Here is a 23,866-nt window from a genome sequence, read left to right as displayed (position 1 = left end):
GCATGTGTATTACAGGGATTTTGCAGGTCGTTTAAACAATATTGTAGTCATTGTGTGAAACTTTTCCAACATGAAAAGGACTCTAGTGTTTTTCTTGGATGTACCTTACTAAAGAAGAAGCGCTGAAGTGCATAAAAAGATGTTCTCAGACTCCGGGTCCGCGGGGGGAAACGAGGCAAGGAAAAAGTGTTTATAAGATCTGGCCACAGAGTCGCCTTCCTTCACTGAGAAAAAAGGAAGAATGCCACTTTACAATTTGGAATGCTTTTATTCAAATGGGAGGTCGGCTCTGTGTGCATTGTCACACCCTGGCAAATCCTATTGTACGGCTCGGGGGGCTTCATAACACCCCAGGAGCGATGGATACAGTCTGGGCGCCCCTTCCTTATGAGATGAGCATCTATGTGGCATGGCTTCCGAAGCCCGAGACGCGTACACGGGTGGAAAGGGGGTTGGGGGATATCGCTGGCAATAATTCCCCGGGAACGGGAGCGCACACTGGCTCCTTTATATCGCCCCCCCCCCCCCCCCCCCCTCTTTAATATCCAATTTACGGGCTCAGGCCCTCGGCCAGCGCGGCCCTCCAGAGCGCAGACGGCCCAAAAACGCCAGCGTGAGATTAGGGCCAAGTTCTCTTTTCTTGTGTTTGCCAGAAGTTTGAGGCTTACAGAAATATGAAACTACTTTTCTCCCCCCCCATTCACCCCCCCTTCTTCCTCTGTGCGTTCACTCAGTTCAAATCGCCAAAGAAGTGAGCTATATGCAATAAATAATTACAGATTAAAAACCACTTTTGCTAGAAACAGTCTGCAGTTGTTAAAACTATTTGTGTTACTTGGAGATTTGTCAGGCTGGGGAGGTAAGAGGTTGGACGGTGGGGGTTCGGGGATTTTTTTTTTTTTCGGTAGGGGGGGGGTGAAAAAAAGGCAGTGAAGAGAGTCCATCATGCTTTGATGAGTGAGGATTTATTTCGCGGCGAAAAAGTAAAAGTTAGCAAGTGTATACATGCTTAAGAGGCGTGATATTCCTCTTCTGCTGATCTCCTTATCCTCTCCTTAGCCTCCCTAAGCAACACACACACACACACACACACACACAGTTGTCGGGGTTGACTCTCCCTCTCACCAGCAAGCCTATATTTACTGCTAACAAGGGCTTAGGTCAATAAGAATATATGGTGATTTATACTGTGACCATGCAGCCTTTAAGTATTTTACACTTTGCTAAACTCTCCCTGTCACACTCCGCCCTGCATATTTTACCAACTACACAACTAAACAACACACTAATGCATCTTCACGAGCAATTCAAAACCTGTTTACACGTGGGCCACATGGTCCGAACACACAATAAGTAACTTTTAAAGCTATTCATCATGCTTTGGTGCAAAGTTTGTAAGGAGTTTCTTCAATCCAGTTGGGGAAAAAAAGCTTTCAGTTGCAAATAGGAGCGTCTTAGAATCATCACCGTTGAATCCTATGAAAATGTCATGTGATCATGATTTTACACATAGCTGCGGCTGAGTATAATGTTTACATAGAATGTCCTAGCCTATTTTGATACAAATTCAGCCTCATTTAGATTATTAAAGAATTGAAAATGACCTGTCTTTAACAGAAGACCGATACTTCTGCACCTATTACGGATTTATGGTTTTGTAGTTATTATTTTATTCATATCAAGTCTAATTTAACGTCTCGTGCTTTTTTGCAGTGCCAACGTTTTTACAGTACCGGAGTCTGCACACACCACCCACCCAGCCGGCTGGTTAGAAGTGCTTACAAGTGGCGTCAAGAACGTAAACAAAGGTGAGGAAGGCACAGAGGAATATGAGCCAACAGCTAGCTAGCTAGCACATTGCACAGACTTACAAAACGGTTCTCTTGTTAATGTGTGGTATTTAGTGAATAAAATGGACATGTTAGAATTCCACATCACACACAGTAAAGTGTTATTTAGACTGCAACATCTTTATACCGCTGTTAAGTCGCACATGATATTTGTTTATTTGCTGGGATCGCTTTTTAAGAAAATACGTACAGTTCACACTCTAGTGTGGTTTGATTATTACTCCCTCGCAATGTTATTTTCAGAAAGTAATACAATGAATAAATGATCTTACTCAGATATTACATTTTAACACTTCATCAACTTGATAGTGAAAAAGAAGTTATCCTCCCATTGCATGTGGAAGTGGTAAAGTTTTGCCTTCTTAAATTTAGGAGAAATAAATTCAAGGCTAACTGGTCAGCTTGCTGGCCGTCTCGAGTGTCTGCAGAGTTGTTCAATTTGGGGGGGGGGCAATGAATAGAACTAAATGACTCCAAATTGTCCATAGGTATGAATGTGAGTGTGAATGGTTGTTTGTCTATATGTGCCCTGTGATTGGCTGGTGACCAGTCCAGGGTGTACCTCGTCTTTCACCCGAAGACAGCTGGGATAAGCTCCAGCACACCCGCGACCCTCGTGAGGAAAAAGCGGTAGAAAATGAATGAATGAATGAATGAATGAAATGACTCCAAATTGTCCATAGGTATGAATGTGAGTGTGAATGGTTGTTTGTCTATATGTGCCCTGTGATTGGCTGGCCACCAGTCCAGGGTGTACCCCGCCTCTACAGCACGCCTGCGACCCTTGTGAGGATAAGCGGTAGAAAATGAATGAATTCTATATCATGGATATGTATATTCGACTATTAGTCGACAATGAACAAGTATAGGCCCATCACTCATTGGATGGACCAATACCCGGGACACTGGGAAAGTCCGTGAAACTCAAAGGAGGAGAGTTGTAGACTGGGAAAATATTTTGGAGACATTTCTAAAACTGAATGAAAGGGTACCAGAATACTAATTGGAACACTTTTTTTTTTAAACTGACCATATTATCGTCCATTTCTATTGGTGGATTTCCATAGTCCAAATCAGGTAATACCAGGTGCTGTATGTGGTACCTGGGTTTCCTGTGTGAAATGGGCGATTTCAACCACTGCTTGTGTCTCATTGGGTGTACATTATAATATTTGATGGCTAGAAATAAACACACAAACCAATGTTACCAATGTTAATGTTATTTGGACTCCACAGTCATGTTGCCCACAGTCTCCTCACGAATAAAATAAATTAGTGGTAAAAAAAAAAACAAAAAACGATAAGAAAGATAAGAAAACAAAGCATGTCTTCTTCTCGTAATGAAGAGCCACATGTCAAGAAGAAAGAATCTGCCATTGATGTTATCTTCCCTCCCTTAAAGGTCAAGCCAAGTGTGGCCAAGTCATAAAACAGCCCCCCCATCTCATTATTGGAGCATTTCTTCAGCCGCTGGCAGGGCGTTGGCGGCGGTGGCGCTGTGGAAATGGGATGATAAATCGGAGGTGGTCAATAGTGGATCCATAGGCTGTGTGTTGTTGCCTTTCACTTGAGGATAATTTATATCCCGACTGATCAATAACTAATCTGGGCCATCGTCAGAGCTGAAATAAAGAGGAGAATGATGATGATGGCCGAAGGAGACGTGGCTTTGCTGGAATGGGTGGGAAATTGATGCCTTTCCCTTACCTGGTGGAAACACACACACACAGATGCTGAAGGTAAGCCTTTACACTAGTCTCAAACTGACATTGGTCTCAAACACGCGGCCCGCGGGCCAAATGTGGCCCGCAGGACACTGGTTTGAGGCCCCCGCCTTGATATGAAAGCTTAAGTTTGATATGGATGCTGTATGGTATCATGTACCCAGAAAAAATTATTACGTTTGATTAATGTTCATGTTAAAGGTTAAATAACTGTTAATAGTTATCCTCCCTATCCGTGTGGAAGTGGTAAGTTTTTGGCTATTTAAGTTTAAAGGAAATAACTTGAAGACTACCGTTTAGGTCGCTAGCTCTCTAGTTTGCGAGTTAGCATGTGTCTCAAGACCCTGCAGTTGCGCAATATGTTGTAAATAAAAAGAGTATAAATGTGACTATAGTCGTGTTTTGTCATGTCTACAGGGCTCTAATAATGCTTTGTTCATTTTAATCTGGAAAAAAAAATATTTGTCTACCCACCAACTATATGTGGTTTCTTAAGTTTTTATTATTTGCCGTTTTATTATTATTATTATATTTATTTATTTATTACTGATTGATTGATTTTCTTTATTCTTGATTTGTTTATTTATTTTTCATCTTATTTTGTGTAGAAAAATAAAAAGGAAGATATTTGAGAACAGTGGAATGTTTTATCAGAAATTTGGAACCAAAGCGAAGTTTTTTTTTTATTTTTTTGTTTTTAATAAATGTGTTTTGTTTTTTTGTGTTTTTTTTTTGAAAAACCTGATGCGGCCCAGTCTCACCTAGACCCTAGCTCCAGTGGCCCCCAAGTAAATTGAGTTTGAGACCCCTGCTTTACACGGCTTAAAAGTTAGCATGTATACTTTTAGCAGGGACATATAGACTTTATTAAATTGCATCATCGTTTAGATTGATGTGGTTGTACTGTACCCAACTTAAGTAGCCATGTTTGAACCATTTGAACCGTTTTACAAGTGCAAAAATAAGTAAACCTTATTTGAGTCTAATTCAACAAGTCATCTGTAAAAGTTGACTAACCATGGAAAGGATTTAGTGTGTAGATGTTTGCATCCAGTGGGCGATTATACATGGATATACTTACTGTATGTACAAATATGGAATTAAAAGTGATGTGAACAGGGGGTCAAGTGGAGTGTAATGCGGTATAAACATGAAAGTGATTCAGCATGGTCATCTGTTAAGGTGCAAAGAACTTGCTTTTGGAGTGTCTGCTGGTTCTGCTGTGTTGGATTCTGATTCTGTGTGTGTGTGTGTGTAGGGGGCTGGCCCGTGGATCTGAGGGGGCTGAACCCTGTGCCCTCAGATTAGCCCCTGCTTGATAGGATTAGGCTCTAATGACTGGGACTTGGAAGACAAAGGGAGTTTGTGCAAAGAGGCTTAGATATGGAAGAATTAGCAGCAACCTTCCATTGCTCCGGTCTTCTCTTTGCTCTTTTTGCTTTTTCTCGTGCTGACTCCTTTCTTCCTCTTTGTGACCTTTTTTTTTTTTTTTTACCCCCCCACCCCCTTTTGGTCATCTCATTTGTGCACATGACAAACTTTGACCAAAAGTTGTCAAGTAAGGAGATGGTGGATTTGTTACTCACTTTGCTATACCTGTCCATCTCTTATACTTATTGCCTCTTTAATCTTGGGGAGGGTTGCACAGTGGTCGAGTGGTTAGCACACAGGCCTCACAGCTAGGAGACCCGATTTTCCGCCCACATTCCAAAAACATGCTAGGTTACGTAATTGTTGACTCCAAATTGTCCATAGTTATGAATGTGAGTGTGAATGGTTGTTTGTCTATATGTGCCCTGTGATTGGCTGGTGACCAACCCGAAGACAACTGGGATAGGTTCCCTCGTGAGGATAAGCGGTAGAAAATGAATGAATGAATGAATTTTGGGGAGTCAGTGTAGCAGTTAGCAGGACTACACCCAAAAGTATCAAATAAGATATCCTTACAAGGGTTGCAGGTATGCTGGAGCCTATCCCAGCTGTCTTCAAGCCAGAGGCGGGGTACACCCTGGACTGGTTGCCAGGAAGATAAATCACTCTGTGCATTGGTTTCAGCACTTTGGCATGTGTGTTCAATAGAACAAAGGCATGAACGGTATGAGCCCTTTCCACTCATACAGACTCTTTGTCATGGTGGGTGGAGGCGGGGCTGCTAGCATGTCGTCCATATAACATTTTTAACTGTCATACAAGTATAAAACAAAATTTACAATGTAAAAAATATACAGTTTTACTTGATTTTCTAATGTTTTGAGTATTTTCTAGCATAGTATTTCTTGTCCGAGTCCCAAATTTGACACAAACACAAACATTTAGTAGATCCAAATATCATCTGGATGTAAATGATTAGCCTTATTAGCCTGTTAGCCCCCATGCTAATCGCTGTGATGCACTGCTGAGGTTGTAATTGCCTCAACAACAACAACAACAACGGTAACAAAGAAGGATTTAGAAGCTTTTCCACCAGCTTACAGGCGGCAGAGCTTATGTTGTTGAAACCATGACAACATGACAACATGAGTGATTCGCTAAATAATTCCACACTTGAATGGTGGACATTTCTACATACTTTTTTCAGGGATGTCCAGGAAGTGGTGTACGGTAACGTCGGAGCGCCAGCTGGGTCCTGATTGGGTTGACTTTCATAAAGCCGAACGAGGGCACAAGAGCTGGCAGAGAGAGTTAGAGTTCGAAGCCAAACTTCTGTCGCTCTTAATGGACTTATTGAGCCGTTTGTTCCCTCGCTTGCCAAGTTGCTGTTTGTCTGCGAGTTTGTCATGTAAGAACCTTGAAGGAATCAAAGTATACTTAAAACATCTTACGTTTAATTCTAAGCCTTTAATTACTCCGCTAAGGCCTCTTTTCTGCTGTAAAACTGACCCAAATATTCTTAGAAGTGTGTGAATAATTAGTGCGCTCGTTAGGTCTGTCGTGTGAGTGTAGAAAATTCGGAAACGTGGAGGTCGGACATGCAAGGAATCCTGCAAGACGAATCAAGACACCACAATGCTACAATGCTACCTCGCGTATGCTTAGTCCAATTTGGACACTTGGTTAGGACACCAGACTATTTAGGACCCTCTACTCCTGACCAATCACAACAGAGTAGGTGTGGCTAGTGAGGAGACTGCAGAGATAGCATGTACACAACTTGAGATATATGCAGTATTTTATTAAAAATACAAAACAAATATAAGGCATTAAAAAATAATATGTAGTATTCCACACTGGTCACTAGGTGTCAGTAATGTTTTACATTATGTTACATTGATGGGAAATGGGAAGTGATGGAAAAAGAAACGGGCTGCACGGTGGATGGGTGGTTAGCGCCCAAGCCACGCAGTTAGGAGACTCGAGTTCAATTCCACCCTCGGCCATCTCTGTGTGGAGTTTGCACGTTCTCCCCGTGCATGTGTGGGTTTTCTCCGGGTACTCCGGTTTCCTCCCACATTCCAAAAACATGCTAGGTTAATTAGCGACTCCAAATTGTCCATAGGTATGAATGTGAGTGTGAATGGTTGTTTGTCTATATGTGCCCTGTGATTGGCTGTACCCCGCCTCTTGTCTGAAGACAGCTGGGGTAGGCTCCAGCACCCCCGCGACCCTTGTTAGGATAAGCGGTAGAAAATGAATAAATGAAAGAAAGTCTACTAAATTGGTTTTATGAGCGTGAAGGTGACTATAGGGCTGCTATTTTTTTTCTTGACTCGAGGGCTCTGATAATGTTAAAAACCATATTTAAAAGGTTGTGTTTCTATGCCGTAACTATCAAAATATTTCATTTATAAATAAGGAATCCTAGTTTGAAAATTAACCTAACATGGCTATAAACAAGGAATGATTCTGTTTAAAAATATAAAAAATGTTTTGAGCAAAAATCCGCAAATTTGCGGAGTCTCAAACATCCACTGAACAATTGCCTGCTATTCAGAAAGAGTCAAACCACAACCTATTAAGAATAGATAGAATAGGTATCACCAAAAAACGAGTGCAACAGATGGCACGTTTGCATTTGTGTCATCTCAAGGCCGACAGCGTCATAAGTGAGCGTGAGGTGTAATTATGGGATGCAGGTGTGCTACAGTAGCTACAACAATAACAACAAATATGGTTCACGATAATTAACAACCAAACAGAATTCAGTCTTTGACACATCACACAGATCCTTTGACAGTTTGGTGTAACTTTTGAGTCGGATGTTCTCAACGTCTTCACGCCACGATTGACTCAATCCGTGACGCTTGTTGTCATGACAGGGAGTCCCGCTTCGGAGGTATTTTTTATATATTGGGATTATCCGACAATGTGAGGAACACTGACCGTCATGAAGGTCAAGATGAGCTCATGTGACCTCTGACCTCTCAGTAGAGATACATTTACTAGAGCCGACATAGATATAGCATTTGGTACAGCTGCACAGTCCCATCATCATGGGTCAGAAATATCACTTTCAACACTTTTTCATCGTGCATTATTCTTGTTTAAATTGCAACGAAAATGGTTTTCAGACCACTTTTAAGTTATTTCTCCCATGTAAACAGATATAAGGTCATATATTAGAAACAGCTTAGCATGGTGCAATGCTAACTAACAAACATATAATACCTCTCTGGCAGTGTCACTCAACTGGACATTATCATCTTTTTGAAAGACATGCTAGTCTCATTGGGTTGTGCGGGTGTACCTAATGAAATGGCCGCCACATCCGTGTGTGTGTGTGTGTATATGTATAGCAACCAGAAAACAAGCAAAAAGTTCATCCATAAAAAGCGGTGACATAGTGCCGCTGTAGAACCTGATGAATAATTCCATTATATTTTATATTAGCCAAAATGTCTTCCAGAAATAATAAATCTGACGTTTAATTTGAAGAGCCAGCTGGTGCCTGGGGCTTTTAAAAATTTAATAAAATATATAAAAATTTGACCAAAAATAGAGAGCTCCTATTCAGGTTTTATTGTATCTTTTAGAAGTTTAATATAAGGTGATTTTTTTTTTTTTTAGTTCGACACAATCATTATTTTAAAGGATCCTAAACAAAGATCTTCTATTACGGCAAGATGTACTAACTGAGTGAAATCATTCATTATGAACTAAAATCTCTGCCAGGCTTAGGTCCACTCACACCCGCCGTGAGGAAAAGATGAGTCTTCACACCTCTTTCTTCACTCCCCCTCATAATACCCCCCCCCCCCCCCCACTCACCCTTTCTCTCCTCCTTGTCCTTCCTCGCTCTTTCTCACTTCCATCCCTCCATCTATCCATCACCTCCCTCCACGAAAGGTGCTGATCAATTCACAGTCTTGCTGGGAGGTGTGACCACCCCTCACCCGTGCACCCCCATCTTCTCTTCTCTTTTGGGGAGGCTGGGGCAAAGATGACTTTAAACTATTTCAATGAGGGAGCGTGTGATGCTATTAGCACACCTGAACAAGAAGATGCAGCGGATGTGATGATGGGGGAGATGCAGGGCGGGGATAACAAGTGGAGATGCTGACCCGGTAGTCGTTGCCACAATGTGAGAATGGATTTGTGCTATTAGCTCTCTAGGCCTCCATAGTCTAAGTCTAGGTCTAGTTCTACGTTTATGACACACAAGTGTTTAACAAAGCAGATGTGAGTCCCAGATGTCTGCGTATATTCGGATGCGATGCAGCGATGTCAGCTGTCATCCGCTCATTGCTTTGCACTTCTGCTTCTAATCACCACCAGCGCTCACGTTGACGCGACACCTCCAGCGGCTAATTGAAGACGCCTCACGCCTGTGCAACTTTCACAGCTAGAAGAGGCGCTTTGTGTCGTCATTACGTGTCGATGCTGAAGATGCTGATGCTGAACTGAAATGTTGTTCAGAAAAAAAAAGTGGGAATTTTTTGTTTTTGTGTTTGGATGAATTGAGAAATGTGAAGCAATCCGTTTATTTGAATAGATCTGGGAAATGTAGAATTCCAGGAAAAACTGGAATGTTATTATTATTATATTATTAATACTGGAATATTTTGATGCTAGAAAGGTTGAGAAAAAGGGATGCCGGAAATGTGGAATTCATGGCAAAATAGGAATTTTTGTAGTTCCGATAATAGTTGTTTTGAATGAGATTAATATTTTGGGGCACACAGGCCTCACAGCTAGGAGACCCGTGTTCAATTCCACCCTCGGCCATCTCTGTATGGAGTTTGCATGTACTCCCCGTGCATGCGTGGGTTTTCTCCGGGTACTCCGGTTTCCTCCCACATTCCAAAAACATGTTAGGTTAATTGGCGACTCCAAATTGTCCATAGGTATGAATGTGAGTGTGAATGGTTGTTTGTCTATATGTGCCCTGTGATTGGCTGGCGACCAGTCCAGGGTGTACCCCGCCTCTCGCCTGAAGATAGCTGGGATAGGCTCCAGCACCCCCCGCGACCTTCGTGAGGATAAGCGGTAGAAAATGGATGAATGAATAAATGTGGAATTTTGAGGAAAAGTGGGAATTTTGAGAATGGGCTGAGAAATGTGGAAAAATTGAATTTAATGAGAATAATTCCTAGACCTTTGATGTTGGTTAACATAATTGAGTGAAAGATGTCCAGCATTCAAATGATTATATTTGAGGTGAGATTCAGCAACTGTCGAGTCAGCACCTTTTGCAGTAAGAAGGAAACACACGAGGCTCCATTACACTTTTTTTTTTATTGGTACCCAAGTATATAAAAATCAACATTTTGGCATTATGTTTACATCATATACCTGCACACATTGAATTACATCCAAAACCTGCAAAGGAGTGACTTGAAATTTCTCACACCCCAAAACACTTTTAGACCCACAATTTGAATAAGATTGGTTCTACATGGGCGTCTCCATGTTTCCATATGATGTCCATGAATCTGTCCACACTCCTACAAACTACAAGCACAATCGTGACCATATTGTTAAATTAATTTCCTCCCTTTTTGAATCTCATTAGATTGTACAAATGTCCCTAATAAAGTTTTTAGAGTTTTATTGCAGCAACTTTACCTCCTGCCTTCTTGATGGTTTCTCCCCCTGCTTCTTTGCACACTTGATGTATTACCCAACATCTCCGCTAGAAGGCGCACATGATTAAGTATTCATGTGTGTGAGAAGCAAAAGGAGACTCATACATTCCAAAGTCCAACACTGCAAGGGGAATCAAACCCTACATGAATAAAGAAAATTAAACATTTAAATACTAAATCCTAAATGTCTTTATTTAATAATACAAACTTATTAGCACGGTATTGTGCTAATATTGGTCAGTGTGGGTGCATTGAAATCACCTGATGGGCAAACCTTATTATTAAAACGCTTTATTAATAAGGCGTCCGTTTTAGGAATGTTATAATAATGCTGTTACGATGTGTTTTATACGTTTAATTTAATGAGACTTCTCAAAATGAAACAAGAGTACAAATTGTGCATTTTTATAATATATTGTATTCTTTTTTTGGTTTGTTTTAAGATAAAGTGAGGTGGGGGCCTGTTGCAGATCTCAACACGTTTAAAAATGTTTGACCTAACAAAATAAATGCTTGTAATTTTATTTTAAATGAAAATATACACCTTCATTAATTTTGTCACATTGCTTTCCACTTACATTTAACCATAAGTACACACTTTAAGCATTACTGCAGTCATCAAAAAATGACCCCCCCCCCCCTCTCCTTGACGCCCCTGCTATACAGCAGAGAAAGTGGAGGTCCACTTTGGCTTTTATAGACGCTAAGTGAAGTAATGACTTAATAATGCCTTTAGTGTTAGTTTACAGTGGCCAGGTGCTGATAGGATTCACTTTTATGTTAATTTGCACACCCCCACCCCTGGATGACCCACTAGTGGATTCCACTACACTTGAAAAAAACTACACATTTAATGTCATTAACATGCATTTAAGGCAATATAAAAAAGCACAAAGTGAATTCATACTCGCCGATGTAGAAACGTCGTCTTGCTCAGCTCCGGAGCACCAACAGCCACACCCCTGTCGTGTCTCCCCGCGTCTGGTGGCACCATCCCGGGCTTCTTACCTTCATACAGTCCGGTGAATGTGTGCAGTCTAACGCGTCGTGTTTTGACCCATTCGGCTCAAGTATGGGTGGGTGGGGGTTGGGGTGGGGTGGGTGGGTGTTGATTGATGAGCTGGAAAGACTCCACAGCACTTCGAAAAGTCCACAGACCTTATTAATATGAACATTTAATATACTTTATATGAATGTTTATTATGCAAGTGGATGGTATGATGATGCTGCCATTATTGGAGGGGTGTTTTGTTGTGTAAATCTACAGTATTGTTAGCACCTGTTTACATGCAGATGAGAATGAACATTCTACTTATTATAAGAATGTATAGTGCAACTTTCTATTAAAAATGTGCATTTATATAGAGACATAATACAAAAAGTGGCTGGCTGTAATTATGCTTGCATTTTAACTTAGTTACACACGCCATTATTCAACATTAATGCATTTTAACGTCGTTTTGCAAAGTTAATTTGTGCATGAGATCATAGTTTTATGTGTTTGGCTGACAAAGAATGTGTTTTCCCTTACATTAAAAAAAAAAAAGTGTTCCATTCTGCTGTTTGCTTTTTGCACCTCCTCGCCAATGTGGCCTCGCAGCGATCAATCAATCATCCATGCATCGATCAGTGGAGGCAACCAATGAGAACTCCTCCCTCCAACAACCCCATCTGAGCCCGGCTATCATTGGCCAGCAGTGGCCTGCCTGGACTGACCCATTCGTTGCTACAGAAGGGGGGTGTTGTGTTGGGGGGAAAGGCAGCAGCAGGCTTTATTTTGACGATGCTTCTTTATAAAGTTGACTTAACAGCACGGAATTAAAGCGTTTATTCCGAATGTAAAGCAAACAAACACTCATTAATGTTTTTTATTGGCTTAAAGGACACGCAAACACACTATAGAGAAAGGAGGGGGGTACAAAGTTTCTTGTAAGAAGCCCCAGAACCGGACGAACTGGACTGCTCGGTCTCTACATGCTACAAGAATGCTATGCATGCATAAACACATCATACAAGACATTTTAAAGACATTTAAGCTAGGTGTTGCGTTTACTGTCAGCGTTCAGTTGTGACACTGAATTCGGTCTAAGTGTCAACAACAACAACATGAGGTTGTGGTGCGTTAAAAGACCAATTTCTCTGAAGTGTGTTGACGTTACTTCAGTGTTGATGGACTCTGGTTCAGGTTCTGGTTGCTCTCGTGCTTGTGGTTCTGGTTCCGGTTCCGCCCACCCACCCCCCTGCCTCAGCTCCACTTGCTGCAGCCCATCTCGTTGCGTAAGACGCGACCTGTTACGGCCACCACTACTTCCGGGTTTGAGCAGTTTGGTCCAGACAGTGCATCTGCGCTCAGCAGCACACACGTCCACTGTGCACGCACGCACGTACGCACGCACACGCACGGCATCGATCGTGGCTCCTTTAAGAAAAGCCTCAGCCTGCAGGATGAGCCCTCCTCCTCTTCTTCCTTCCCCTCCTCCTCCAAGCTTCTGCCGCTGCTGCTCTTGAGCTCCTCCAGACAGTCTTTGCATAAGTAAATCAAGCCGCGGGAGCGTGCAGCCACCAAAGCCAGGAGAGACGCTTCATTCCGGGCCGTGACTGGGAACGCTGAGCCGGTGACGTTCCAGCAGCGGAGCTCCGCGCACAGGAGGACCCTCCTCGCAGCCGACACTTTGAGATCCCAGAGACACGGACACCAGCCATGAGAGTCGCCCGGTGTCTTTAATTTTATTTTATTTTTTTGGGTGCTGGTGGAATCGGAGCACCGGTGCACCCTCAGAAGGAGAGCCGAGGATTGATCGCCTTGGCTGGGGTCAACTTCACAGGCTGCACCGCTCACTGGCTGGAAGGGAAAAAGCCAAACAAAACCAAAGAAGGATTTTTTTTTGGTTACTGTTTTTGTTTTGTTTTTTTTTTACTGAAAAATCCTGCCGTTTTGTTTGGATTTTGGTTGTTAATTTGCTCTCCAGGCTGGCATTGGAGCGGATTTAAGTGGACTCAAATCACGAACCAGCGAGGGGGCTTATGGCGCAAAGGGTACGTCCAACTACTAACTAACCGACCTAGTTCTTTAAAAAAGTTCACTCCACGCTTACAAAGTTCCTGTGCTGTCACTTTCTGGGACACATTTTGTTGTGTTTTGCAGCACTTTACGCACAGCGGAGCTCCCTTTTACACCCCCACCCCATCCGAAAAGCAAAGCCCCCTTTTTTGCGCACTCTTGTTTAACTCGTCTTGTTTTTTAAGATGACTTCTGACAGTCTTTTAGTGGAAGGAGGGGGGGGGGTAGCAAATCTCAGCATTTGTCAAACGCACCACGCCAAAGCGAGACACTTGTACCCCCCAACCCCAAAAAAACCCTTCCACCTCCAAAATGAAACGCAAGATTTTTACGCGTGATGCCAACGAGGCCATATTTACTAATGAGGTGACGACAAATCATTTGATTTGCACATCCTGTGCAAAAAAAAAAAAAAATCTGTCACGTCAACTTTGGCACCCGAGTGGGGCCCCCACGTTGAGGGAAGGGGTGGGGTGTAGGGTTTTGGGGGGGCTTTGCTTTGCACCTCATTGCCTTCAGGCTGGACATGTTGGAGCTTTGAGTGATAATGCTTTTGTTTGTCACTTTCACAAACAGCACCTCTGTTGACTTTTATTTTTAGTCAGTTAAATTGAAGAGAAAGTGTGCAAAAAATAATAATCCCTCACAATTTAGTAGTAATTTTAAGTGGGGGGTGACTTTTAAGTCATTTGCATTTGTGGAAACTTGCTGTACAATTACACACACACACAAAACCAGTGTACGTGAAAGCAGCATTTGACTTTCTTTTTTAGTGGTGCTAATATTTACTTAAACTTGAATTAGTTCTGCAAAATAAAGTTTAAATAAAATCTTAAAGGTTAAAGCTTTGATTTAGCAATATTACATCGTATTTAAATTGTATTTCTTAAAGTGTTGACAACTCCGGCTGCAGCATTTGTATTTTTGCTTTATGCAAATGCTGAAAAAGTTGAATTAATTTTCGTTAAAATGCTACTTTAACGCTTTGACTTTTCAGTACATTCGCCATGTGTGTACGGCTGTATAATAAGTTGCATGTGTATGTGTGTGTTTGCATGTTGCTATAGTACGAAGACTTGCCCCACTACGGGATGGACGGGGTGGGCATCCCGACCACCATGTACGGAGACCCGCACGGAGCCCGCTCCATGCAGGCCGTGCACCTCAACCACGGGCCCCAGCTGCACTCGCACCAGTACCCGCACACGGCCCACACCAACACCATGCCCCCCAGCATGGGCTCGTCGGTCAACGACGCTCTCAAGAGGGACAAGGACGCCATATACGGGTACGAGCCCCCCCCCCGGGGAAGGGTTGCAAAAAAGTTGGGTGGTGCTGGTGTTGAAAGGAGCGGAGTCCTCTTCTTGCTCTGCCCGGGGATAGCAAGGGGATGTCGGTCAGGGGTGGCGTGGCGAGTCGGTGGAAGTGACTGGTGCTCGATTTGAAACCACTTATTACTGTTATTAGTATTTATTAAGATGCAATTGTCTGACTAATTTTGACACCTTAGTTATCACATTAATTACAAAATAATTAGGCTTCTTTTGGAATTTAATTTCCAAAATGAAATATACAGCATGCCCAGACACGTGCTCTTTATTCATTGAACATTTCGGACTTTACATAATTTGTATGGCCAGTTATATAAATGTTTTACATAACCTTTTAGTCACACATAAAGCATAGTATTAAGAGAGTATTTTCCACGAGTGGTTCAACCTGTTTGCACCGTTTTGACACAACTTTACACTGAATATATTCATATCTTTAATCTGTATAGTGTACATATAAATGTACATAAACTCCAATGCAAGTAAAAAAAAATAGTGAAAATGCAGATTTTGTGTTGCATTTTGCAGCATTTTTTGCATGCATCTCCCTACGGGCGAGTTATTGCAAGAAAGGGGGGGTTGGGGGGGGAGCATGGCTGCCTAAATCCAGCCTAGAGTCATCCTGACCCCGGCGCTCTTCTCCTTGGTGACATTTGCTATTGTGTGTAATGTGTGCATGGTTCTTTTTTTTGTATATATATCTATATATATATGTGTGTGTGTGTGTTGGTGCAGGCACCCTCTGTTCCCCCTGCTTGCACTGATTTTCGAGAAATGTGAATTAGCGACGTGCACCCCCAGAGAGCCCGGGGTGGCTGGAGGAGACGTCTGCTCGTCGGAGTCCTTCAACGAAGACATAGCAGTGTTTGCAAAACAGGTCAGCAAACTTTTTTTTTTTAACACAAGGCTGCTTTTTGCACTTTATCACGTGTTTAAAGTCATTTTTTTAATATTTAGTAATTATTTCATTAACATAATTACCTCCTATGACATTCTAAAAGCATGCATATATTTTGGACTCCCTTCCTCCTTTTTTAGATTCGTGCAGAGAAACCTTTATTTTCATCAAATCCAGAACTGGATAATCTGGTGAGTAATGACATGTTTTGTCTTCTATTTGTGTGTGTGTGCTATTTTGGAGTGTTTGACGTCATGCTTGCCTCTTCTAGGCATGCTTTTTTTTTTTTTACATAATAATAATAATAATAGTGTAGTTGCTGGAAAGTGTTTGTAATCTTTGCAGTTAGGAAAACAATACAAGTCAGTATATTAAATAACTTCAATCTTAAATCTTTGCAGATGATTCAAGCCATTCAAGTTTTACGGTTTCATCTACTGGAGCTGGAAAAGGTAAAAAAAAAAAAACAGTTTTTCTTTTTGTTCACTTCAGAAAGTGGGGTGCTCTTGTTTTATTTGCATAAATATATTTTTGCTAGTCGCTTATAATTAGCGTTCAAATCAATCAAGACGCCATTTGTAACCACCTCTGCCTACCGGACCTTCTGGGGGTGTCCTTCCTTGCATGAGAATCTGGTTCTGACACCTCCAGTGCATCTAAATCACTACTATAGATATACATATACATAGTATATATAGTATATACACATGCAGTACTTTTGTTTTGATTTTTTTCTGTAAAAACTGTAAAAAGTACACAAAATTTGAAATTTTAATGTCATCTTGGGGCTCTTTGGTGCGTCATGGCCCCCGTGAACCCCCTTGTCACTGCCAATTTCCAGATATCTCCATTCTGAGTGGGGGTGCTTATGGGTACGGCGGTGGGAGTGGTGGTGGTGGTGGGGTATATTAGTAATATAGTAGTCATGCACAGCTCAGAGTCACATCATCTGACTTTTGACGCACATCAAGAATATATAAAGTATATTTAGTCACTTTATTAGGTACACCTGCACCATCTAATTAGTGCAAGAAACCTGCCTTCATATATGAACATAATATCATTATGATGAGAGCTTTTTGTCATATTTTTTGTACCTTTTATGTATTTAGCGACACCGGAGGGTCAGACTATTAGAAACTGAACACCGAACTGAAAACCGAGTGTGATATTCATAAAGTTTTAATATTGGACGCTGGATGCAGTGGAGGTGTGCCTAATGTTGTGGCTAACTGGGGGATATTATTAGTTATTTTTTATAGTCAACTTGCCTTGATATTTATTTTGTATAATTGAAATTATACAATTGTGAGTATGTTTTATTGCATTTAGTAGTCCTGGGGGTTGCAGGGGGGGTCCAAACTTGCAGTATATTTTTCACTTGATGCGTAAAAAAATAAAAATAAAGGCAAAATAATGTATTATGTTAATACGGGAAATATATTCTACAAGAATATACGCCTTTTTGCGCTGTTTTACTTTCAATGAGCACTCACGGCCCCCAGGCCAGACTTTGGACACCCCTGCCTGAGAGTGTTTTTTTAAATTGTGCACATGCATGACGCCTCTCTCATCCGCCGATCAGGTCCACGAGCTGTGTGACAACTTCTGCCATCGGTACATCAGCTGCTTGAAGGGCAAGATGCCCATCGACTTGGTCATAGATGACCGCGAGGGGGGCTCCAAGTCGGACAGCGAGGAGATCACCAGGTCCTCCGTGGCCCTCGACCAGGTACACACACACACATACACACACACAGACACGCACAGTCACCCTCACACCCCTCCGACCCCGCCAGCTTATTTGCATGCCATTAAGAGCCTCCATCTCCTCCATCGGAATGAAACATTTTCTGAATAAATGTCGCTCTTATTGGCCCATTAAGACTTGAACCTGAGGTGCAAGATTAGCCAAAAAATGTTGGTGCGGGGAGGGGGGAAGAGGCGGAAGGGGGCATGCTATAAACTTGACCTCCTTCCTGTCCATTTTAATTTACCAGCCCCCCTTTTTTTCCCCCCGCATCTCCCCTCCTTGCACCTTTCTTGTGTGCGACGCTCGGCCCAGCAGAGCGCGTCGGCAGTGGGGTGCGAGGCTGAGACGCCCCGGTCCCTCCAGTTTGTCCACTGTGGAGCTCATGCACGCTTCATTAGGCGTCTTGTCAGTGTTTCTCTTCAGACATGAGTGCACATTGCTTATCGGGAGTGAACCCCCCCCCCCCCCTTTCCACCCCACCCACCTCTTCTCCATAACCCACTCCCTTTTATTTAGCCCTGCACAGATTGTGCAGCAATGAGATGGTTTGTTTTGTAGCAAAGAAGGTAGATTAGCCAGTGTTTCCTTTTGTGCACATATCACAGATAAGCAGGCCTTTTATTATGTGAGTGCCGCCACTCCAGCGTCAACACCTAATGTTCCTTACTGTGTCTTTAAATAAGGATATCAGTCAATTACTGCCATGTAGATATGTTTTTTGAGTATTATTTTAATAAAAGTACCAATGAAGAAGACTTGAAAATAAATGGATTAGTTAGACTGGCTGGACATTCTTAAAAAAAAAAAAGTCACAAAGCGATTAGGCTAAATAATTTAAATCTGTAGACCTTCCATATGGGTGAGTGGCTGGGAGAGGCTGAATGGCAAGGCTAGGAGGCTTCAGAGAGGGAGGGGTGGCTTATATATATGTGTGTGTGTGTGTGTGTGTGTGTGATTATGGAAATGAGCAAAGATCACCCCACAAGATAATGCCGCGTTTAATCCAGAAGGAGAATTAAATAACACACTTTAAGTGTCTCTTTGAAGGGCTCCTTGTATCCTCTGGAGGATTCTTTTGTCAAAAGTGTTTTTCTATAGATAGGTCAGCGGAGAGAAGCCTTTTAGGACGTGTTAAAAGACCCATGAGGTTTTCTAGGTATATGAAGAGGACCGTGTTGTCCTCGGGGCGCTGATGCAGATCTTTAATTGACTGTTAGATGAAGACATGGCCTATTTTCTTTTAATGATGTTGCTGCTTCCACCTTCATTGAAGAATCAAATATACGGACCGGCTTTGTGTGTCCGATGTTCCAATGACAGGATTTCTAGATATTCTTTACATTTTGTGGTCTATTTTTATGTGACAAGCGGTGACATCCTTAACGAATTGGACTCTTGTGTGTGTGTGTGTGCATGTGTGTGCGCATTATCTCCCTCCATATGTATTTTTAATACATGCCTCCGGGCATAAAGTTGAAGCAGACTGGGCTGGAAAGAGGAGGGAAAAAAAAAAAAACATGCAGCAAATTTGCACAAAAGCAGCGATGTTAACAAGATGGCAGAAAGACGGCACATTTATTCATAAACCAATTTATTCCAGTGAGGCCAGTGTGGCAGAGAAAAGAAAATGTCAAGGATACTTTGAATTTATTAAAGTACAAGAGTCTTTTTTTTTGTTGTTGTTATACAAGGCTTGACACTATAGTGTTATGAATTATGGCGCCGTGTGTCATGGCGGTATTGGCGATATTGAAGTTTTCTTGTTCTTAGCTTGCCTGAGCAGGCGACGAGAGGTGAAAAAGTCAGAGGTTTGTGAATGTGACCCAGCCTGTTTGGTGTGTGTGTGTGTGTGTGTGTGTTGAGGCTGGCCTGATAAATGCAGCACTCCCTCAGGTGCTGTGTGGAGTGACTGGTGAGTTGGACTTACTTAACTGTTTCCCTGCTGCTGCTTCTCCTCCCCGGAGAGATCCTTGTGTGGCCGCATTCCCCTCACATGCACACTCGCCGAGTGCACATAGCCGAGGTCCTAGGTGGGGCTTGAAAATAACAGAATTTTAATTATGTGTATGAAAAGTGGCTACATGCATAACTTCAGCATAAGCTTGAAAATACTTCCGTTTTAATGATCTGCGTTTGGAAAAGGTTAAAATTCCATCCATATGTACATTTTCTGTGCCGCTTATCCTCATTAGAGTCGCATTGTATTGTATGCTGGAGCCTATCCCAGCTGTCTTCAGGCGAGAGGCGAATCACACCCCGGACTGGTGGCCAGCCAATCACAGGGCACATATAGACAAACAACCATTCACACTCACATTCATACCTATGGACAATTTGGAGTCGCTAATTAACCTAGCATGTTTTTGGAATGTGGGAGGAAACCGGAGTACCCGGAGAAAACCCACCTAGAAAAAGTATTGTTTTGCTTGTCTATGGTGTGATACCATCTCCTAGAAAAGTGCTGCAAAAGGTTGGAAATCAGTTTTAAAAGTACTTTACATGCACTTGAAATGACTTTTTTTTGGTGTAGTTTGTGTGAAATTGAGTTAAAATACATATAAAATACTTTAAAAGTGCTTGTAATTGTAAATAATTGTGTTTTACATCAATTGAGCAAGGCAATCGTCCTTTTTGAATTTGTTGTTTCACTACCTTTAAAGAAAAAATATTTTTTTTTGATCGGGGTGGGCAAATATTTTGAGTCATGGGCCACATTGATTTCACAAAATTGTCCGGGGGGGCCAGAACATATATTTAACACACATACACACTATTTTATGCTTATAATTTTCTTTGAATTATTTGTGTAATTTTATCTGTAAAATACTATCATATTAATATATAATATGTCGCTTTTTTTTAGGAGCACTTGAAACATCACACCACATCAAACTATGTCATTTAATTTTACAGTTTTATTTATTTATTTATTTACTAAATAAGACATCCAACTTGCAAGTCATGTTGCCAGTTTGTATGTTAAAAGTTGAAATACTTAGACAGCAACTGGTGGGCCGCATGTGGCCCCTGGACCGTAGTTTTCCCACCCCTGTTCTTGATAGTACAATACCATCTACAGCTTTTTTGGTTCCAATTTCTACTTGTATAAATGACCACTGCTTTTCTATTTTGATTCATAAAAAGTAAAAACAATAGTTTTAATCAAGTACAAATCATTTTAAAAGTGCCAAAAAAAATTATTCACTTAAGTGACATTTCTGAGGTTTTATGTGCACATGGATGCGGAAAGATGCTTCCTCTGCTTTTAGCAGCATTTGACTCAGGAGGAGGAGGAGGAGGAGGAGGAGGCAGGCGGGGGTTGATTTGCTAACGAACTCTGAGGGCCGCTAATGGCGCTGAGGACTCTCTGTGTGCCTGGAGAGCTCCTCCACTTGATGAAGTGGGACTGGAAATAATTGAAACTTCCTTTTCTTTTGGGGGGGGGGGGTAACTTTTTTTTTGTGGCAGTGAGAGCGTTTCTTCTCAGATGAGTTCATCCCGTGAAGATGTTTATGTTTGATTTTCAAACTTGGTACCTTGGCTCGCTTGTGGAAGAATTCCCTCTTGGTTGTCCTATCAGGGAATCTTCTCCCAACAATCGGCACTGTTATGCAACGTGGCTTTCCAGGTCAGCGAGGCCCAGCAGTGTTGGTTTAGGTAACTCCGCCGGTCAAAGGGTGACCTCTGCCCCTCCCGTCCCCGCTTGAATGGAAACCCCGTTTGGTGCGGGGAGGAGTGTGTGTGTGTGGGGGGGTGGAGGTCAACCACTATTTCCCTAATCAGGTCGCCCGCTATCGCTAATCTATTAGCGGACTGCCGGAGTCACATTCAGCCTCTTTTTGTCCGCCACCGCCAAGCCTCAAACCGCTCCTCTCAAACTAAACTTCTGAGTCATGGCGAGGGGGAATTGTTGGTAATGGCGGCCTTTGTGGCGGCATAAAGGGGAGGTTTGACCCCCCGCTCGGCCCCTCGGCTTCCCCCCCCTTTTCTTCCAAGGGCCGCTGAATGCGGGGCGGCTGTGGAGGATTCAACAAGTGACACAAAGAAGCAACCACGTGACTCGTGTGTGTCTTAGCCTCGTCATTATTGCGGCGGAATAGCAAGTAGGCTCATTTTGAGGAGGAGTCCTCATTGCAACACAAAAATGTACTTTTAGCACTTCGGAACTTGTTATTGTGTCTCAAACGAAGCGCTGAATGGTCGTTAGTTATGATGTTTCCCGCATGATGGGCTGCTGTGTTTAATGTCAGAGGCGGCTTTGGCAAAGCTAACAATAACCCGGCCTAGCGCATGTGTACTTAGCTAATGGAAAGTTCCTCTAACCCCCCCCCCCCAACTGAACCCCCACCGGCCTCCCACAATGTCTGCCGTCGCCAAGGGTTTCACCACTGACATCCCACATGCACGACGACCCAGGCTAAGGCTAAGCTAATGGCTAACACAGCACAACATGTCATTCACAAGTCAGGCCTTTTCATTCAGCAGCAAAGGGAGGGAGGGGGGGTGGAAATATGCAGAGATGACGGGGGGGGGGGGGGGGGGGCAAGCACAGCAAAGACAAACTCACTTTGTCAGTTTGTACATCGGCCAAACCCGCTCCCTTAGCGTCTGCATTCGAACGTGTAATTATCATCTCCAGCAAGTGAGCAGGACTGGATCTGGTGTCAAACATGTTTGACTTCCAAAAGAAACCAGATCCTATTTGTCGTCGTTACACCATGAAAAGATATGATTTATTATGAGCGGTGCTTAACTTCTTTTTACACTTTTAAGTTGAAACACTTAAAAAAAGATGCCTATTGATGATAAAAGTGCTATATTAGTCAATAGTTGTTTACATTATATTTATGAATGGCTATTATTTAAGTGTACTCAATACATAATGGACTATACAGCCATGTGAAAGTATTAGTAACATTGAGGGTAAACATTGCGTAATCTAACTCTTCTACTCCAAAATGTTGACTGTGCTATTATTTATATTTTGGACAAATACACAACACGGTTTGGTGTGTAGTTTGACCCCCATAAGTCGGTTTGACTTGAGATTTCAATTTCTGCAGTGTTTTAAAAAGAAAAGGGTGTTAGGGTGTTTATTGGCACGCACTTTTAGAGGGCTGATGGGGATGTGTGTGAATTTTTTTTTAGCAAGATTAGTGGTAAAACATGGCCGCCATCACGCAAAATGTCTTTGCAACTTAGCAGCTGCAGCTGCATAAATGTTATTTTCAGTCGTTTTGTGATTAGTTAATTAGTTATTATTAATTAAATTATTCTTCAATAAATGTCATTTTTATTATTTTGGATTATTTTTATTATTTGTATTTTTTATTATTTTTATTATTTTTTATTTTTTATTATTTTTTAATTATTTTTTTAATTATTTTTTTAATTATTTTTTTATTTTTTTATTTTTTATTTTTTTATAAAAGTTTATTGAAACGTCCACTTTTCACACAATTTTACCTCCATAAAAATGCTGCAACCATCTATGGTAGTGGGTATGCTGGAGCCTATCCCAGCTGGATCTCCTGACCGTGTGGCCTACATGCTAACCACTTGTCCACCATGCGGCCCACATTGATAGACTGTAATATGGCAATGAGTAATCATACATTTTTCATTAGACCTATCATAGTTTCATCATGGTCACAGTTTGACCCTGGAACAGATTATTTCTATTGCCAATATTTCCTAGGGGAAACCAGAAGAAGTTTCGCTGCAATCAAAAGTTTCTCGTACGTGCCCTTACTTCTTGGAGGGCAATGCATTATGGCAAACGTGCCGTGTTGTAAAGGTCAAGAATGGTGTTCAGGGAAAAACAACAGCAGCAGCAAAGCACTCTGGGGGATGTAGTCTGAATCTGTGTTTTTCTATTGCCACTATTGAAGAGTTAAAGTGTGTGTGTGTGTGTGTGTGTTGGATTATGTATATTTACGCCTTTGCCGCTAAGTATGCTCATAAGATTATTCCTGCACCCTCGCTGCCTGTAAATAAAGGCAAAAAAGGGAGATTCCAGCACCTCTGGGAAGAAGGGGGGGGGGGGGGCAGCGCAAATCCCAACAACCTCAGCCGTCATATCTTTTATTATTGCAAATCAATTGGAGAGGCAACATTTATTGCATGAGCGCTTGTAGGAAAGACACCCCCCTGCCCCCCACCCCCCACTCCATGCAGAGTTAGAATTCCCAACAAGCTTTTCATGCAGAATTAGAGTAGAAGGAAAT

The 23,866-nt window shown here is 42.1% G+C and overlaps 2 protein-coding genes across 6 annotated transcripts in view; both read left to right on the top strand.

The window, feature by feature from the left end:
- Positions 1-3,396, top strand: part of LOC131108007 (uncharacterized) — a 122,506-nt gene extending 119,110 nt beyond the window's left edge. For 4 of the 5 annotated variants that reach the window (XR_009120373.1, XR_009120374.1, XR_009120376.1 and 1 more), the window contains one exon: positions 1,714-1,826. Coding sequence is in view for 1 of the 5 variants with exons in the window: in XM_058058589.1 (XP_057914572.1) it covers positions 1,714-1,772 (59 nt within the window). In the remaining 4 variants the exon portion in view is untranslated. Of the gene's footprint in view, positions 1-1,713; positions 1,827-3,252 lie in introns of those variants that run through there. The other variant, XM_058058589.1, reaches the window with a different exon arrangement.
- Positions 3,397-12,922: 9,526 nt separating this feature from the next.
- Positions 12,923-23,866, top strand: part of meis1b (Meis homeobox 1 b) — a 77,531-nt gene continuing 66,587 nt past the window's right edge. The window contains exons 1-6 of the mRNA XM_058058036.1: positions 12,923-13,632; positions 14,725-14,945; positions 15,724-15,865; positions 16,027-16,077; positions 16,288-16,338; positions 17,472-17,618. Of these exons, the coding sequence (XP_057914019.1) occupies positions 13,621-13,632; positions 14,725-14,945; positions 15,724-15,865; positions 16,027-16,077; positions 16,288-16,338; positions 17,472-17,618 (624 nt within the window). The 5' untranslated portion in view covers positions 12,923-13,620. The remainder of the gene's footprint in view (positions 13,633-14,724; positions 14,946-15,723; positions 15,866-16,026; positions 16,078-16,287; positions 16,339-17,471; positions 17,619-23,866) is intronic.

Source organism: Doryrhamphus excisus, chromosome 20 (genome assembly GCF_030265055.1).
Source record: "Doryrhamphus excisus isolate RoL2022-K1 chromosome 20, RoL_Dexc_1.0, whole genome shotgun sequence".
Lineage (NCBI taxonomy): Eukaryota > Metazoa > Chordata > Actinopteri > Syngnathiformes > Syngnathidae > Doryrhamphus > Doryrhamphus excisus.
The sequence above is the reverse complement of the archived record's forward strand: the minus strand, read 5'-3'. Positions and strand labels throughout refer to the sequence as shown.